Here is a 17,661-nt window from a genome sequence, read left to right on the forward strand (position 1 = left end):
AAATTATGTCAATAAATTCCATAATAAAATATATTATCTTGGCTGGCATATATTTCCCTTCATCCATGCTCCTCTGTCCGGTCCCTCTTCTAATGGCTGGATTACTTTAGGGGCATCTAGATCATCAAAAATATCTCATAGTACCCTGAGAATTTTCAGATACTCTGACGGCTTCGAGATAAAAAGGGGAGGAGCTGAACGAGGTGCTGAGCCTGCCCGTTTCTGTCCATGCGGCTGTGCCCACACCTGTTCACGGGTATAGGTGTGTATACACTCGCGTAGGCCGTAAACACTTCCCACAGGGCCTAGATTCCTCATTTGTTGTCCTGACTCGTTTTATTTTAGAGTGAGAGACCAGCGCTGTTTGTAACTCTTACCTTCCTTACTCATGACGTTCCAGACCTGAGCAGGGGCCGGAGATAGGACTCTGTACTCTAGGGGGGTTGTCCTAACCTGCAAATGCCGCCTCTCCGAGAACAAGTGTGCCTTCAGGACACTTACAAAGCAACTGCAACCTTCAATCTTTTCACGGTTAAAAGGAAGAGCACCACGCCCTCCTGCACGGGAATGACTGAGCCCTACTTAATCCTTTCCTAAGTGGGGAAATTCCTTCTGAAGGAAGCAGAGCTTCAAAGAGGCGGACAGCATGTCCCGCTCAACCCTGCAGGGGTCAGCTAGGAAGAGCCTGCAAGGAGCCGGATATGTTTGTTCTGTCTTATTAACAGCATCTGTGACCCAGGCACGGGGCCTGCCCTCACACTACTTTTCCCTTTTCTCATCTCCACTCTGTGTTTTTGCTGCTGTCCCCCGCTCACTGTTATGCCTGGTCATGGGATCGAAATCTCTCTCTCTTTCTCTCTCTCTCTTTTTGAGAGTTGTCACTATTGGTGGGTTATGGCTATATACAAGTGAATGGACAGTAAAAAAATATGTACACATTGGCCTTTTGATTAATTTTGCTTGACCCCTTCATTGGATACTGAGGGCTAGAAGAGAAAAACAAAATGTAGTCTTTTTGAAGGGTACAATGGAGACAAAGAAAACATGCACTCGTTTTATGTGCTTTAATACATAATTCCTAAACCTCTGAATTCAAATGATGAGCGTCTTTTGGTGTTTGAGGTGAGTTCATCTTTTGCCCTTTGAAAACATCACAGTTCCCGTTGGCAAAGCTGGAGTGGGTAGGGAGGGCTTCTTAGCAGATACAGCTTCAGCCCATCACATCAGAGGAGCAGAGATGTAGTGACCCGGCTGCGGACAGCAGGACAGGAGGAGAGCAGGCTGTGCCGGCTCGTGTTGACGCGTCCCACCGCGAGTCCCACCTGGGGAAGAGTGGTCATGTCGGGACGCCCCACAGTATGCACCAACGCAAACCTGGGGGAATGGGCAGGGGAGGGGAGAGTACAAGAGAGCTGGAGGAAGAGTCTGTGACCCTCTGGGGTTCTTAAGGCCAAGACAGGTCTGCAGTGCAAGAGACCAGATTCTTCATCTCAGCTTTCAGGAAAAATTTCGCTGTAACGAATTTAAAAGCCCAGAGTGAGCGGGTTTTTTGTTTTTATTTTTTTGTTGCTGTTTTTGTTTCTGCTTTTAAAATAAGGTTTGTTTTTGCCTCTGGCTTTTGTTTTCATCACCCTGTTTTTTCTTCTTCTTCTTCCTTAAATATTGTTTAGGCTCGGGAGGATGGCCTGACTGTGATTCAGCCTCATTCCCTCTCCTTCGTAAACTCTGAGAGGCCGAGCAGAAAGATTATATACAATATCACTGTACCTCTGCATCCAAATCAAGGTAAGATGTGCAGTCAATGACCTTTCGAGTGACGCTCTTGTCTTCTAATTGTTGGCCTGTCTTCAGAGCTCGGGAGTTTCGTCCGCAGGTACTTGTTGAGGATTTAAGCAGTAACAATTATTCACGCTCTCTGTTCCCTTGTTCTGAGTTCAGGACCGCTTGAGGAAGAGACGCTGTGGTCAGACAGATGGAGATGAGTGTGTCAGCTTTGGTATGCCAGAGCTGTGCTGGAGAATATGGCGTGCACACGACTTGAGTCACTGGAGTGAGCTGCCCCTCTCTTGCACGGGCAGAACTGGACAGACACGGGCACTGTCTGCAGGGACGGACCCTGCCCTGGGGAGGTTAGGAGAGGGGAACCGACAAGAGTGAGAACGAGCGTGTGCTCAGGACAAGGAGCTCTGCCAGTGAGTGCAGAGTGTGCTGAGCCCACACACACTCGGTTCCTTTCCCCTTTGGATGAGTCCCTCCTTTCGTGGCGGGGGAAAATGAAAATGTGAAAGCACAGTCAGCAGGGAGGAGAGGTGGGCCCCTGCCATCACTCTTCATTCTTTAGATGGCTGAACTTGGGGCTTAACTAAGGAGCCCGTCCCTAACAGAGGTGTGGCTGTCCCTCCCGGAAAGGAGATTAGCTCTAGTAAGACAGTTCTGCTCCCCATCTGAGGCTGCTCTCCCAAGACCTGGATGTAAGCCTTCCACATTATCAAATCCCCCAGGAGAGATAAATGTCTAAAAATTAAATTATATTACCCCTTTGATAAAGTCCAGAAAAATTAAACACCTCAAAGTCATGCTTCTCTTTTTCTAAATCTGCTGAGTCATAGCCAGAGCGTTTCTCCTCACACGGCCAGGGCAGAGTGGAGTTCTCCCCGTCCAGCAGCCTGGGCTGTCTTTTGGAGAATGACTCTAGGTCTCTCAGCCCCTCAGAGCCTGAATTAGTTCAATACCAACTCTCCCATGTGTCCTTCTTTGAAAGAGTTGATAGGACATGAAAGATGATCGGAGCATTATTTCTGTGTCTACAAAATTTAGAAAGGATAGGTAAATTTTCAGCCTCTAAAGATTTATCCCAGAGTTAAAATTGCAAATCCAATTCTTAGAATAATCATGATCCATGTTCCTGTTGCCAAAGGTTATCACAGAGGCCGAGATGTTTCTGAAGGAAAGGGGTAAGTTGAGAAAACTCTCATTATAGCCTCACCAGGAGCCCAATCTATGTCATTTGCTCAGCAAGCCTGACCTTTGAGCTTTATTGAAAGAATCTCAAATTATGGTAAAATGTCTATGACTTGTAGAGAATTACCTAGTCTAAGTTATATTAGGGGTAGTAGTTTGTGTCTTACTATTGATTACAGTCAATGACTTTTAGTCAAAAATCTATTTGAGTTTCACACACGAAAAGAGGCCTAAACACCCCGCGTTATCAGGAAAATGCAAATCAAAACCAGAATGAGATACTACCTCACACCAGCCGGAAGGGCTAGTATCAAAAAGCTGAGACATTACAAGCGTTGGCGAGGATGTAGGAGAAAGAGAACCTTTGCGCACTGTTGGCAAGGGTATAAATGGGTGCAGCCGCTGTGCAAAACAGTACAGAGGTTTCTCAAAAAGATTAAAAATGGATCTACTGTAGGATCCAGTAACTGGGTGTTTACCCAAAGAAAACAAAAACAGTAATTCAAAAAGATACATGCACCCTTATAATTATGGCAGCCTTATTTACAACAGCCGAGATAGGGAAGCCGCCTCCGTGTCTACCATAGATGCACGGATGAAGAAGATGTGGGGCTGGGATGTGCTCACGCATAAGAGAGTGAAATCTTAATGGTTCATGACGGCACGACTTGGACCTGGAGGGTGTTATACGAAGTGAAGTAAGTCAGATGGAGAAAGACAGATACCATATGCTTTCATTTATGTCTGAATCTAAAAAATAAAACAAACGAACAATCACTCAAAAATTGACTCATAAATACCAAGAATAAACTAGTGGTTGCCAGAAGGGTGGTGGGTAGGGGGATGAGTAGGGGGATGGTGAAGGGGATTAAGAGGTACAAACTTCCAGTTACAGAATTAATAAGTCACGAGCATGAAAAAAGCAGCTTAAGTAATATAGTCAATAATACTGTGATCAATTTGTGTGGTGACAGATGGTAACTACGCTTATCGTGGGGAGCATTTCATAATGTATACAATTGTCAGATCACTAAGTGGTACACCTGAAACTAATATCGTACTGTCTGTCAGCTATGATTCAATTAAGCATTTTTTAAAAGATCCTGTTAAAGTCTGTTTTGGTTTCAGATTTGCCTTTTACTTGAATGACTGGAGAATGGTATGACAAGAGAAGCGGGAGAGTCCTTGCTCTTGAAGGATAGATGACGCCCCCCACCAGGGGGAAAGGCAGATTTATGGCCCCAGGCCATTCCGTCAGCCATCAGAATTACTGTCAACGCTGATGCTGAGTCTCTTGCTCCCCAGGGATCATCGAACACAGGGACCAGCCTCACTCTCCTGTCCGGTATTTCACACAGGAAGATATTAACCAGGGCAAGATCATGTACCGTCCTCCCCCAGCAGCTCCCCACCTCCAGGAGATCATGGCCTTCTCCTTCGCTGGTAACGCCTTTTCCTCTCTTCTTCTGAGGCACCCGGACTGCTCTCTGGGGAGCCTCATGGTGGCTTCTCCCTAACGCTTCCTGTTGTCCTTCCGACAGTTTAGCGACATCGCTTTAGAGCTGTTCAAAATCACTTGAGACTTGTGGGCCAATGTGTAGTTTGGGCTCAGTTCCTCACTTTTTTTTTTTTCATTTATTCATGCATGCCTGCATGCTTTCAATAAATCTTTATTTGGGGCCTCCTATGTGGCTGTGAGGTCTTGGAGATTATAGTGGTGAACAAAAAGAGGCACGAATGCTGTTCTTGGTGAGTTTTGGGACCTAGGTAGGGAGACAGAGTTTGAGAAATAATCCCAGTAATGAGTGTTTAATTGTAGACTAAGACAAGAGCTTTGGAGAGAAAGAAAAATATTCAGTGGTGGGCTTCGAAGTAACAAGACTGCCTGAGACTAAGAGTTCAGCGGAGGCTGCCCCAGCGAGGGACGAGGAGATGCTCATCAGCCTAAATGTGCCTCTTGGGATACTTGGGAGAACATTTCCCAAGGAAGGACACACAGCTCATGGGCAGAGGCCCTGAGAGGGGAGAGAATGTGATATTCTGGGGGTTTAAAAAAAACAAAAACAAAAACAAAAAGTCCGTGTCTGGAATTTAGAACATTGAGAGAACAAGGATGAGCTTGGAGGAGGAGATAGAGGCCAGACCTCAGAGGCCCTGGAAGCCGGTCAGGATTTGGATCTTTATCCCAAGAACAATAGGAACCCAGTGGAGGTTTAAAGATCTAGGGAGATGGTCTTCATGAAGATCTCTTTAACTGCAGTGATGTCAGCGGATTGGAGGAGGAGGCCAGGGTGGGTGGGCTGTGGGGGAGGGGAATCTGGTGAGAAACATGCCAGGCTACACCAGGAAGGTCCCGTGCGGGGATGAAGAATGCAACCGTTTGGGCCAGGATTTGACAGAAGCCACCGTTTGTAAAGGAACAGAAGACTGAACAAAAGAATAACTAGATTTTTTAAAAAAGATTTTATTTATTTATTTGTCGGAGAGAGAGCATGCTAGCGCAAGCAGGGGGAGTGGCAGGCAGAGGGAGAAGCAGGACTTGATCCCAGAACCCTATCCCAGGACCCTGGGATCATGACCTGATCCAAAGGGAGACTCTCAGACATTCTCCATCTGAAAGATGCTCAACCAACCGAGCCCCCAGGCATCCTGAATAACTGGGATTTCTTTCAATATGAGCCATTCTGTGCCCTCCCACTGAGCCACGATAGTAATCTTCGTTATCCCTTCTCTCTCCCCTCGACCCCGTACCCAAAGCTGCTGACCGGAATGCAGGAGTTTTGAGTCCTAAACCTAAATACTTCTGTGCCTTGGAATGATTCTAAAAATCTTGAAGCCTGCTCCCTTATGATCTTTAAGATGCATATATATAACATGATTAATATGGAATATTATTTTTATATAGTAGCCTTATTCATACAGAACCACTGGTTGATTTCTTGTGTAACTTGAACATGGGTTAAATAATTTTAGAGTTACATCTTAAATTATAGAAAGCATTTAAAGTCATATTTTCCATTATATACATAAATGCAGTTGTCCAGAAAATGATTTACTCTTCTTTGAAAATATTGAAATGTGGGTGTAGACCTCCTCTCTAAGGAGGATCCCCAGTGTTTGGTAACTGGGTAACTAATAGCCCATGAAAATGTTCATGGTTCTCTAACCCGTACTTCAAAAGACCTACTTTACAAAGAAACTCAGGATATCCTGGGATTAGAGGAAAAGAAAACGTGTCAGCCATGGTTGAAGTTATTTCCGTATCTATTATACTTGCCTAAGTTCCTAGAACCTTTTTAGAGAGAGCAGAGTCCTGTCCTGTGTAATCTATGGGATAAATGCCATGAGATAAATCTCTCACATCGTTATAGTGTGTAAATCAATGTCCCAGGCATCACTCAATTCTACAATGGAATTGACCCACCAGAGAGCCTGTCAGTGATATACGACATCACCCACATTCACCGATTTGTAGGATTTTATGTACTGATAAAATGGGATCTGAATGAATGTATTATAAATCACTCTAACTACTGGGATATAAAATTATTCTACTCTGCCATTCTTTCTGTTACTTAAAATTAGCGTTAGCACCATTAAATTCAACATAACATTAACAAAAGACCTGGTGATCTTTCCTCAAACCATAATTATTTAGATTAAAACATCTTTACTTTTCTAACCTCTGCCCCATATTTTGTACCTTCTCCATCTATTTCTGACCCCCAAATGCTCATCAATGTGTTGATTTTCTCTTTTCTGTTTCAGGTCTCCCAGAATCGGTGAAATTTCACTTCACAGGTGACGATTTTAATAGTAATTTTGTTAGAAAATGGGATTTTTCCTTTCCTTATTAGTCCTTACTTTCTGTTCCCTTCGTCATTACTTGCACTATTTTCTAAGAACTGCTTAAAAGTTATATAAGACAAGTTTTTCTGGAATAGTCACATGACTAGTTAAATAGTAATAGCTTGAGTCTGTATTCATAGAAGAAAATTATCCATCCAGTATTCCAAAGATTAGGGTTGTTTAAGCCCCGTTTCAAACAGTCCCAGTATCTATTAAAAAGAGGCGATCGTGGTTAAGCTCTTAGCCTCTGGATCCAGACTGCCCCGGGGGGGTCAGTTGCTCTGAGAATGTTTCTTGACCTCCCTATGCCTGCAAGCCTCACTCAACAGTGGGGATGATAACTAATAATCATACGTATGTAAAGTTCCCAGAACAATGATTGGTCCCGTCATTCCCATGTGACACTCAGCTAATGGATCGTGGCGTAGAGTGTCTTGACCTGAGCCTTCCCTTGAATGCTTTGCTCCTGGAGGGAGATGAGAGCTGTGTGTGGAAGGCCCCGGCACCCCACCTTTGGTTCCCCACGCCGCAGAAGCTCCGTGCCAGCGAGCAGACGTGCGGCCAGACCTGGCATCTCTGTAGAACAGCAGAGGGACAAGCTTTCTTGTTTTAGGTCTGGTGTGAGGGTGGTTGGCTGTAAACGACACCCTAAACTGCTGTTTAGTTGGGGTGACTGTTCCATTGGAATCAACCACCCGTATGTCCTGTTCTCTGTCATGTAGGATAAATTTTGGTTGGAGAGAAAAGTCATCTCCCTCACACTCCCAGACCTTCTTAACTTCTCTGAGGGTTTAGAATCACACTTGAATCAACAGTAAATTTCATTGTTGTGTCATTGTTTCTTTTTGATTGAGATGCAGTTGACATATGATGTATAACAAGTTGAAATACAGCATCGTGTTAGTTTCAGGTGTACAGCATCATGATTCAGTATCTGGGTGTATTACAAAATGATCATGACAATAAGTCTAGTTAATATCAGTCACCATATATAATTACAAATTATTTTTTCTTGTAACTTCAGCGTTTACTCTCTCCCTAATGTAATACTGTGTTACTAACTGTAGTTACCATGCTGTACATTACACCCCTATGACTTAGTCATAGCTAGAGGTTTGTACCTTTTGGCTCCCTTCAGCCATTTCAGAGCCCCCCACCCCACCTCTGACAACCACCAATTTGTTGTTTTCTGTAGTTCTAAGCTTGGGTTTATTTGGTTGGTTGGTTGGTTGGTTGGTTGGTTGGTTGGTTTTTGTTTGTTTTAGAGCCCAGAAACCAAGGAGATCATATGGTATTTGCCTTTCTCTGTCTGACCTGTTTCATTTAGCATGATGCCCCCAGGGTCCATCCATGTTATTACAAATAGCAAGATTTTCTTTTTTTATGACGGAGTGATATTTCATTGCGCGTGTGTACACCTTTTCTTTATCTGTTCATCTGTCAGTGGACACTTAGGTTGCTTCCCTGTCATGGTTATTGTCAATAATGCTTCAATAAACACGGGTGGACGTATATCTTTTCTAATTAGTGTTTTCATTCTTTTTTTAAGATTTTATTTATTTGAGAGAAAGAGAGAGCACATGCACTGGCTGGGGGTGGAGAAAGGACAGAGGGAGAGGGAGAAGCAGACTCCCCACTGAGCAAGGAGCCCAACTCAGGACTCGATCCCAGGACCCTCGGGTCATGACCTGAGCTGAAGGCAGACACTTAACCGACTGAGCCACCCAGGCTCCCAAAGTGTTTTCATTTTCTTTGAATAACCCAGAAGCAGAGTTGCTGGATCATGTACTATTTCTGTTTGTTGTTGTTTTTCTTAAAGATTTTTTATTTATTTATTTGACAGACAGAGATCACAAGTAGGCAGAGAGGCAGGCAGAGAGAGGGGGAAGCAGGCTCCCTGCTGAGCAGAGAGCCCGATGCCGGGCTTGATCCCAGGACCCCGAGATCATGACCCGAGCCGAAGGCAAGAGGCTCAACCCACTGAGCCACCCAGGCGCCCCACTATTTCTGTTTTTAATTTTTTGTGCAAATGTCAGCTATTTTCTGTAGAAGCTGTACTAGTTTATATTCCCCCAACGGTGCCCATGTGTCCTCTTTTCTCCATATCCTGGCCAACACATGTTATTTCTTGTCCTTTTGATATAGTCATTCTAACAGGTGTGAGGTGATACCTCATTGTGGTTTTGGTTTGCATTTCCCTGATGATGAGGGATGTGGAGCATCTTTTCATGTACCTGTTGGCCATCTGTATGTCTTCTTTAGAAAAATGGCTATTCAGATCTTCTGCCCATTTTTTAATTGGATTGTTTGGGGGTTTTGCTATTGATTGTATGAGTTCTTTATATATTTTGGATATTAACCTACCAAATATATAATTTGCAAATATTTCCCCCCATTTGGTAGTTTGGCTTTTCATTTTGTCGATGGTTTTCTTTGCTGTGCAAAAGCTTTTTAGTGTGATGTAGCCCCACTTGTTTGTTTGCTTTTGTTGCTTTTGCTTTTGGTTTCAAATCCAAAAAAATCATCCCCAAGGCTGATATTAAGGAGCTTCCACCTTTGTTTTCTTCTAGGACTTTTATGGTTTCAGGTCTTACATTCAAGTATTTATCCATTTTGAGTTATATTTTGTGTGTGGCATAAGATAATGGCACCATTTCCTTCATTTGCATGAGGCTGTCAAGTTTTCTCAACACCATGGATTGAAGAGACTGTTTTTCTCCATTGCATCTTCTTGGCTACTTTGTCATAAATCAGTGGGCTATATGCATTTAGGTTATTTCTGGGTTCTCTATTCTATTCATCTCTATTGATCTGTTTTTTTGGTAATATTATGCTATTTTGATTACTATAGCTTTGTAATACAGTTTGAGAGAGCATTATGCCTCCAGCTTAACTCTTTTCGCTCAAGATTGCTTTGTCTTTTCCAGGTCTTTTGTAGTTTCATACAAAAGTAGAATCATTTGTGCTATTTCTGTGAAAAATGCCATTGGAAATTTGATGGGCTTGCATAGAACCTGTAGACTGCATTGGTTGTTATGGACGTTTTGACAATGTTAACTCTTCTAATCCATGGGAGTAGAATATCTTCATATTTGTTTGTGTCTCCCTCAGGCTCTTTCTTCCAAGCACAGGTCTTTTATCTCCTTAGTTAAATTGACTCCTAGGTATTTCATTCTTTTTGAAGCAGTTGTAAATGGGATTACTTTCTTAACATCTCCAACGGCTTATTATTGGGGTATAGAAATCCAAGAGATTTTTGTATGATTTTGCATCCTACAACTTTACTAAATTTGTTTATTAGTTCTAACAGTGTTTGGTGGCATCTAGGGTTTTCTGTATATTGTATCATGTCATCTGCAAATGGTGACAGTTTTACTTCTTCCCTTCCAACTTGGATGCCTTATTATTTCTTTATCCAGTGTTTTATTATTATTATTTTTAAGATTTTATTTATTTATTTGACAGACAGAGATCACAAGTAGACAGAGAGGCAGGCAGAGAGGGAGGAGGAAGCAGGCTCCCTGCTGAACAGAGAGCCCGATGTGGGGCTCGATCCCAGGACCCTGGGATCATGACCCGAGCCGAAGGCAGAAGCTTTAACCCACTAATCCACCCAGGTGCCCCCAGTGTTTAATTATTATTGATGTGAACCCAGTATCAGCTCATTTCCAGTGATCGACTTCTAGATAATTCATACAATCAGTAATAATATACAACAGATTATATAGTATTTTACATTTTATAAAGCAGTTTGCAATATAAGTTGTCTGATTTAATCCTCGTAACAAGACTGTAAGGACAGGTATCATTTTTAGCATTTTAAGGCTGGGGAAATGAAGGGTCATTAGAGTAAGTAATCCGCCCAGATCTCCAGTCCTGGTTAACAGTAGAGCCAAGACTTAAATACAAGTTTCTGACATGGAACATGGGATATTTTATTTAGTCTGGTCTGTATATGTGTTGGTTGTGAAAAACAAGTATCATAAGAGTGTGCCTGTTTTGTTTCTAAGCCTCAACTTTTACCTGAAAGCTTGAAAAGGTGAAGGGGTTAACTATTAACTTCTCCAGGACTGTAAGTTAAATGGCCCTTGAACCTATTATACAGGGTAAAGGAAATAGATGTTGGGCTGATCAAATTAATTTATCTTATTTCTGCCTGAGGTTGGTTTCTTTCTTTCTTTCTTTCTTTCTTCTTTCTTTTGTTGTTGTTGAATGAATTTTTTTTTAATTGTTCTAAAGATTAAATTTTTTCAGAGCAGTTTTAGGTTTACAAAAAAATTGAAAGTACAGAGATTTCCCCATTCACTCTGCCCCCACACATACAGAGGCATAGCATAGCTTCTCCCCTTGTCAACTTCGCTCGCCAGAATGGTACATTTTTTACTAAGGATGACCCTACACTGACATGTCATAATCAACCAAAGTCTGTAGTTACTCTCGGGTTCACTCTTGGTGTTGTACATTCTGTGGGTTTTGGACAGTGGATAATGACATGCATCTATCATTGTGATACCCTATAGCGTATTTTCCCTGCCCTGGAAATCCTCTGTGTTCTCCCTGTGTTCCTCTCCCAGACCCACTTCCCACCTTTGGCAACCACTGTTCTTTTTATTGTCTTCCAGAATTTTGTCTTTTCCAGAACGTCATAGAGTGAGAGTCATGCAGTATGGAGTCTTTTCAGATTGGCTTATTTCACTTAGCAATATGCATTTAAGGGTCTTCTGTGTCTTTCCGTGGCTTTGTAGCTCATCTGTTTTTAGTGCTGAATGACACTCCATTGTTGAGAAGTACCACAGTTTATTTCATCCATTTGTCTACTTAAGGACATCTTAGATGCTTCCAAGCTTTAGCAATTGTAACTAAAGCTGTTATAAACATCTGTATGCAGGTTTTATATGGACCTAAGTTTTCAAATCCTTGGGGTAAATACCAAAGAGTGCAATTGCTGTATTACATGGTAAGAGTATATTTAGTTTAGTTTTGTTTTTTTTTAAGATTTTATTTGATAGAGAGAGAGATCACAAATAGGCAGAGCGGCAGGCAGAGACAGAGAGGAGGAAGCAGGCTCCCTACTAAGCAGAGAGCCCGATGTGGGGCTCGATCCCAGGACCCTGGGATCATGACCTGAGCCGAAGGCAGAGGCTTAACCCACTGAGCCACCCAGACGCTCCTAGTTTTGTTTTTAAAAAAAGAGCCAAGCTTTCTTCCAGAAGGGCTGTACCACTTTGCATTCCCACCAGCAGTGTGTAAGTTCCTTTTGCTCCACATCCTCACCAGCATTTGGTGTTGTCAGTGTTCCAGATTTTGGCAATTTTAATTGGTGCATAATGGCATCTTGTAATTGTTTTAATTTCCATGTCTCTGCTGGCACATGATGAGGAGCTTCTTCTCATGTGTTTATCTGCCATCCGTGTATTTTCTTGGTGAGATATCCGTTAAGGTCTTTGGCCTATTTTTTAATTGGGCTCTTTTTTTATTGTTGGGTTTTATGAGTTCTTTGTACATTTTTAATAACAATTCTGTATCAGATGAGTCTTTTGAAAATATTTTCTTCCAGTTTATGGCTTTTCCTTTCATACACTTGACATTGCCTTTCACAGAGCGGAAGTTTTTAATTTTAATGAGGTCCAGCTTCTCAGTGATTTCTTTTGTGGATCGTGTCTTTTGTGTTTTATCTAAGGAGGCATCACCTTTCCCAAGGTCATCTCAGTTTTCGCCTCTGTTGTCTTATAGGAGTTTTATCGTTTTGCCTTTTACATGTAGGTCCATGAGCCATTTCAAGTTCATTATTGTGAAGGGTATAAAAGTTTCCCTTTTTTCAAGGAGAACATTTTTTTGGAAACTGGTAGGAAGCCATCTCCTTTAGCAGAGTTTCGTGAGAGAAAATGTTAAATCGGGCACATACTGAGCTAAGGTGGCAACAAGCCCGAGCCTGGACATTGACCCAGAGTGAGGAAGAACGGCTCATTAGGTCAGTCGGCTAAGACGAGAAGGGAAGCTGACATTCCTGCCCTGGCTGCTTCTGACCAAGCCCAGACGCTCCGCAGAGCCATCCTGGGCAAGGGAAATACACGAGGCGAGTGGTGCTCGCAGGGGCTCTGACCCAAAGAGGCAAACTGACTGTTTCTCAGAGAAATCAGAAACGTTGCTTAAAGGGACAGCTAGACATATAATTGCTGACATTTTGATTGTAAGTTCTTATATTTGTTTACAAAACTCCGCAACCCATTGATATATTTTCTAGTTACAAAATATGTGCCAGAAAATAACTTTCTTCCATTTACTCCCAGAGGGAAAGATACACGTCGGTCACGCTGATGGCTGTGTGGTATTCCCGAGACTCTGAAGTTTCAGAGTCTGTAGACTCTGTAAAAGTCTGGTCTTCTGTAGAAGTAAGGACAGTGAAGGCTCCCTGAGGCTCTCCGCCCGCTTAAAAGTGAAATCAATGTAAAACATTTCAAAAAGTAAAATTATATCTCACAATTGTGATTTTTATTTAAGGCACATGTTCTTAACTTAGATCCCAGAAGCCTCAGAGAATCAGCATCTGCTGAAATTTGTGGAAAAGTTCACGTTTGTCCCCCAAGCCTCCAAACATGAGGAATTGTCTGTTCCTATCTCTAATGGTCCAGAGAGGAGGTTGAGCATAAACAAAGAAGCAGGGGCAGCCATCGTGACATTTGGCCGAATGACCAGAGCCACAAACCTTCATTCGCAGGGGGAATGTGTCCTCCCTTCCGTAGGGCTATTTCTGGACGGCTCTAGGACATGGAGTGCACCTTATAAAACCCAGCCATATCCTTTAGATCTGTTCTCAGGGAAGAAACAATTCTAAAGCCCAAATGGGATCATTACTAGCAGCTGCTGAGCCGCCCTTTACTTTGCTTAAGTAGACGTCAGCCTCCTGCGGACTTGCCTCGGGGTCCAGAAGAAGGGGACGAGGGAAGTCGGCCCAGATGCGGGCAGAGCTCACATTTAGAATAATCAACAGCAGCGTTTTCTCCGTGGCCACCACAGATAACCACATTGGTGAACTGGCGGTACAGATACTCTTCCAGACCTGGCTTTAGAGACTAGAGGGTGCTTTAAGGTACCGGAAGGTGGGAATCTGAGTCAAGCACCGCACAGTTCTGCTTCCGTTTCCCTCAGGTGATGGGCATTCACTTGGATGTCAGATAATCCAGGGAAATAAAACCTTAAAGTCATTGTTCTACTCCCAAAGTATCTTCCGTTTATTGCAATGTGTGTGACAATCAGGTAAAAACCAAATAGGTCTGCTTACTTCCCAATAAATGCCTTCCGAGATACTTGCATGGGTATTTTCTGTCCTTTTTAAAAAGTTCTTTCCTCATGAGACATAGACATGTCATTTCTAAACGAGATCTCTTGAAAGAAAATATTTTTCCAAGACATGAGGAGAATGAATCAAAAAATAATTCCATAAATAAAAGTCTTTTAATTTTATTTTTAGATTTTATTTATTTATTTATTTGAGAGCGAGAGCGAGAGAGAGAGAGAGAGAGAGAGAGAGAGAGAGAACACAAGCAGGGAGAGTGACAGAGGGAGAGGGAAAAGCAGACTCTCTGCTGAGCCCGGGGCCCAAAGCAGGGCTCCATCCCAGGGCCCCAAGATCATGATGTGAGCGAAGGCAGATGCTTAATTGACTGAGCCACCCAGCGGCCACTCATAAATAAAAGTCTTTACTGGCATCATCTACAGGTGTAGATTTTATATTACTTTCTTTTCCACTAACATTTACCAGTATCACCTTGTTGTGGAGCTTGCTTTATAGAACGACTTTGTTATTATGGTCCTTTAGCCTTTCCATTATCCAGTAGAGAAAACTTTGTTAGGATAGCTCACAGTATCTTCCTTGCTTGCTTACATTTTCCATTTGTAAGCATCTCTTCAAAGTGTCAAGGTGATCTAAAAATCTGGGAAGCATCTGATGGTGACCAGGCTACACGTTGATGTGCATGTGTGTTTATCCTTTCCAGTTTCAGACGGAGCTCACACAAGTCCGGAGATGGTCCTCACCATTCATTTGCTTCCCACTGATCAGCACCTGCCGGCATTCCGGGTCACAGCTCCCCTGCTTGAGGTCAGCCCAGGAGGCAGCGCTGCTATAGGTAGGAACTGAGCCTAAAAGAAACATGCCTCTGGGAATGGAACCATATTTCAGCAGCAGCCCCTGCTTAAACCTCTTGATGGTTGCCAAGAAAGAGTGACCTCTTCTTCCAGAGGGTATATGCCTTCTCACCTGTGTCCTTCCCTCTGCCCATTTCCACGCACATAGAAGCAGCCCAGAGAGAAGGAAATAAGCCCTTCCCAGGCCAGTGCTCAGTGATGGAGCACAACACAGAATGTGTGTTTTCCGGCAGAGACGAGAAGGGAGGGAGCATCTCAGTGGCTGCCCTTGTCTTCTGTTTAGGAGGTGAAGGGCAACAGGAGAAATGACAGAGCGCAGGGGGCTTCGGGAGCTCCTGGGCTGGGTTATTCCCTACGTGGTTCTGTCGGGCTCTCGGTGTAGCTGCTCTTCAGCAGTGTCCTTATCCTTCCACCCGCGAGTTCTGAAAGCAAACAGTGGGTGGCGTGGGGCTGGTCAGCGCTGCTCTACAGATCCTTATCCCGTCTCTCCCCTGAGCATTGGCCCGAAATGAATCATCATCCGATTTCTAAACAAGTGTCATGTACGAAGACGATGGCCACGCCACCCTGTTCTTTCTCACTTCTGTGATGGCCCTAGCAGCCGTTGTTGTTGTTTTTTAAGATATTGTTTATGTATTTAACAAAGATCACAAGTAGGCAGGGGAGCGGGGGGGAAGCAGGCTCCCTGCCGAGCAGAGAGCCCGATGTAGGGCTCGATCCCAGGACCCTGGGATCATGACCTGAGCCGAAGGCAGAGGCTTTAACTCACTGAGCCACCCAGGTGCCCCCCTAGCAGCCATTGTTAAGACAACTTGGCTCTTCTGTGGATTCAGAAAAAGAAGGGAATAAATAATGAAAAGCCAAAGCCGTTTCTGGAAGAAAACCTACCCCAGCCGGTCAGGACTGAGCTATATGTCAGCTTCTGTGCCCTCATTTGTATGGAAAGGTGTTCTTAATTCAGAACTATCTACTTACAAGTTAACTTTGGCAAGTAAGTTAACAACTTGCAATTTGGGAATTGACTGTATCATCAGTTTTCACTCTTCCGTGGTTGACCAGAATTCAACAGAGCCTTCTTACAACCTTCAGATTGCCCGCAGCGTGGCTTCCAGCCTGCCCTGTGGCTGTAAAGTAGGCAACACGTACAGTTTTGAATGTACACGTCCTCTCACAGTGACCTGTCTCCTGACTGCAGGACTTCAGCTGGTAACAAGAGACACCGAGACTGGTCCTGAGGAGCTCCTCTTTGAGCTCCGGAAACCTCCAGAGCATGGTGCGATCCTGAAGTACACAGCCGACGGGCTCCAAGGGCCCATGGCCACAGGTAACTGCTTCCTCTGTCACTGACCCGCTTGGAGGGTTTCTTGCTCTAGTTTTATGTCTCAGACAAGAAGTAAAGCAAGTCCATGGAATGAACGATGAAGAGAGACTTCAGAGGAACAATTTTTAGTTCTTAGTCCATTGGCTGAAAGATTTGGGACTTCTTTCTCTACACCCGCAAGCCAAAACAATGAGGCTGTTTCCTCAAATTGTGGGTGAAATTAGTTGAAATTGGCTGATTTATCTGGAGTAAATGCATTTAGAACCACCTCATACGAAGTGTCAGGTGCCACTTTCCTGTGGTTAGGTCATGGAGATGAATTTGTCTGCCTTAGTTTGCTATGTTAATCTTCATAGTCTCCTTAGCAGACAGCGTAAATGACATGTGTCTTCATCCATAAAGAAGGAAACACATTTTTTAAGTAGTATCTTTGTGATGTAACACTGTGGTAGATCATGGGACCAGCTTTCCAAGGTCATATTTCTTGTACTTTCTTCAATTATAGAAAAATAACACCAGTTGACTGTTTTAGAAAGTATGAAAAAGCACAAGGAACACAGCTCAATCTAATTGTGTAATAGTTAGCCCATACACATCAAAGTGAATATTATCTCTTCCAAAGTAGTCACTTTGGGATGCTATATGCTTATTTCAACAATCTGTACTTTCTCAAAAACCTTTATATAATTCCTAATAGTCATGTAATCATGCATTCTTTTGAATATCCCTGCAGAGAGAGGGGAACAAGTCTTTGACCCTGAAGTTAGATAGAATTTGAAGAACAACCAACAAGCATTTGGGAGTTACGAAGGCAGATTTTTAACCCACTGAGCCACCCAGGCGCCCCACAAAGGCAGATTTTTAAAAATTTACTGAACACAAGAAATATCATCAGAATAGATTTCTAGCTTCCTAAGGGAACTACTTCAGGAGCTTTACCAGTCAGAACCCAGTTGTCTTAACATTGTATTTAACCTATACTGTGTAACTAATATATACTATCTAAAGATGTTTATAAAATATTAGCTTTATTACTTTTTTTAAAGCACAATACCACTAGCACCAGTAAATCACAGTAACACAGTGTCAAAAGAGAAGACTTAGAAGACAAATACAGAAAATGAATAAATTCTTTAGTCTCATTCATAACACCAGTTACTAGAGCCAATAATCTGTCAGGAAGTAGAGTTGAATATAACATCCAAGAAGACCAATTCTTCAATTATACTCTCTGGAATCCTTGGGGCCCATGACACTAAGAGGCATTTCATGTAGAAAGGGTTCCATGACCAAATAACTTTGGAAGGCTTCCCTATTGAAGATTCTAAAGTTCTAATAAATCCTGCAGTTCAAAAAATTGTTAGTTTTAAATTTTGTTTAAA

The 17,661-nt window shown here is 42.9% G+C and overlaps 1 protein-coding gene across 1 annotated transcript in view; it reads left to right on the forward strand.

Moving 5' to 3' along the window:
- The window catches only part of FRAS1 (Fraser extracellular matrix complex subunit 1), a gene marked incomplete at its 5' end in the record, with an annotated part of 403,879 nt that overhangs the window by 292,064 nt on the left and 94,154 nt on the right, over positions 1 to 17,661 (forward strand). Inside the window, 5 exons of the mRNA XM_080796111.1 lie at positions 1,671 to 1,785; positions 4,267 to 4,404; positions 6,730 to 6,762; positions 14,808 to 14,939; positions 16,154 to 16,282. Of these exons, the coding sequence (XP_080652237.1) occupies positions 1,671 to 1,785; positions 4,267 to 4,404; positions 6,730 to 6,762; positions 14,808 to 14,939; positions 16,154 to 16,282 (547 nt within the window). The remainder of the gene's footprint in view (positions 1 to 1,670; positions 1,786 to 4,266; positions 4,405 to 6,729; positions 6,763 to 14,807; positions 14,940 to 16,153; positions 16,283 to 17,661) is intronic.

The sequence above is a fragment of the Martes martes genome (assembly GCF_963455335.1).
Source record: "Martes martes genome assembly, chromosome: 2".
NCBI lineage: Eukaryota > Metazoa > Chordata > Mammalia > Carnivora > Mustelidae > Martes > Martes martes.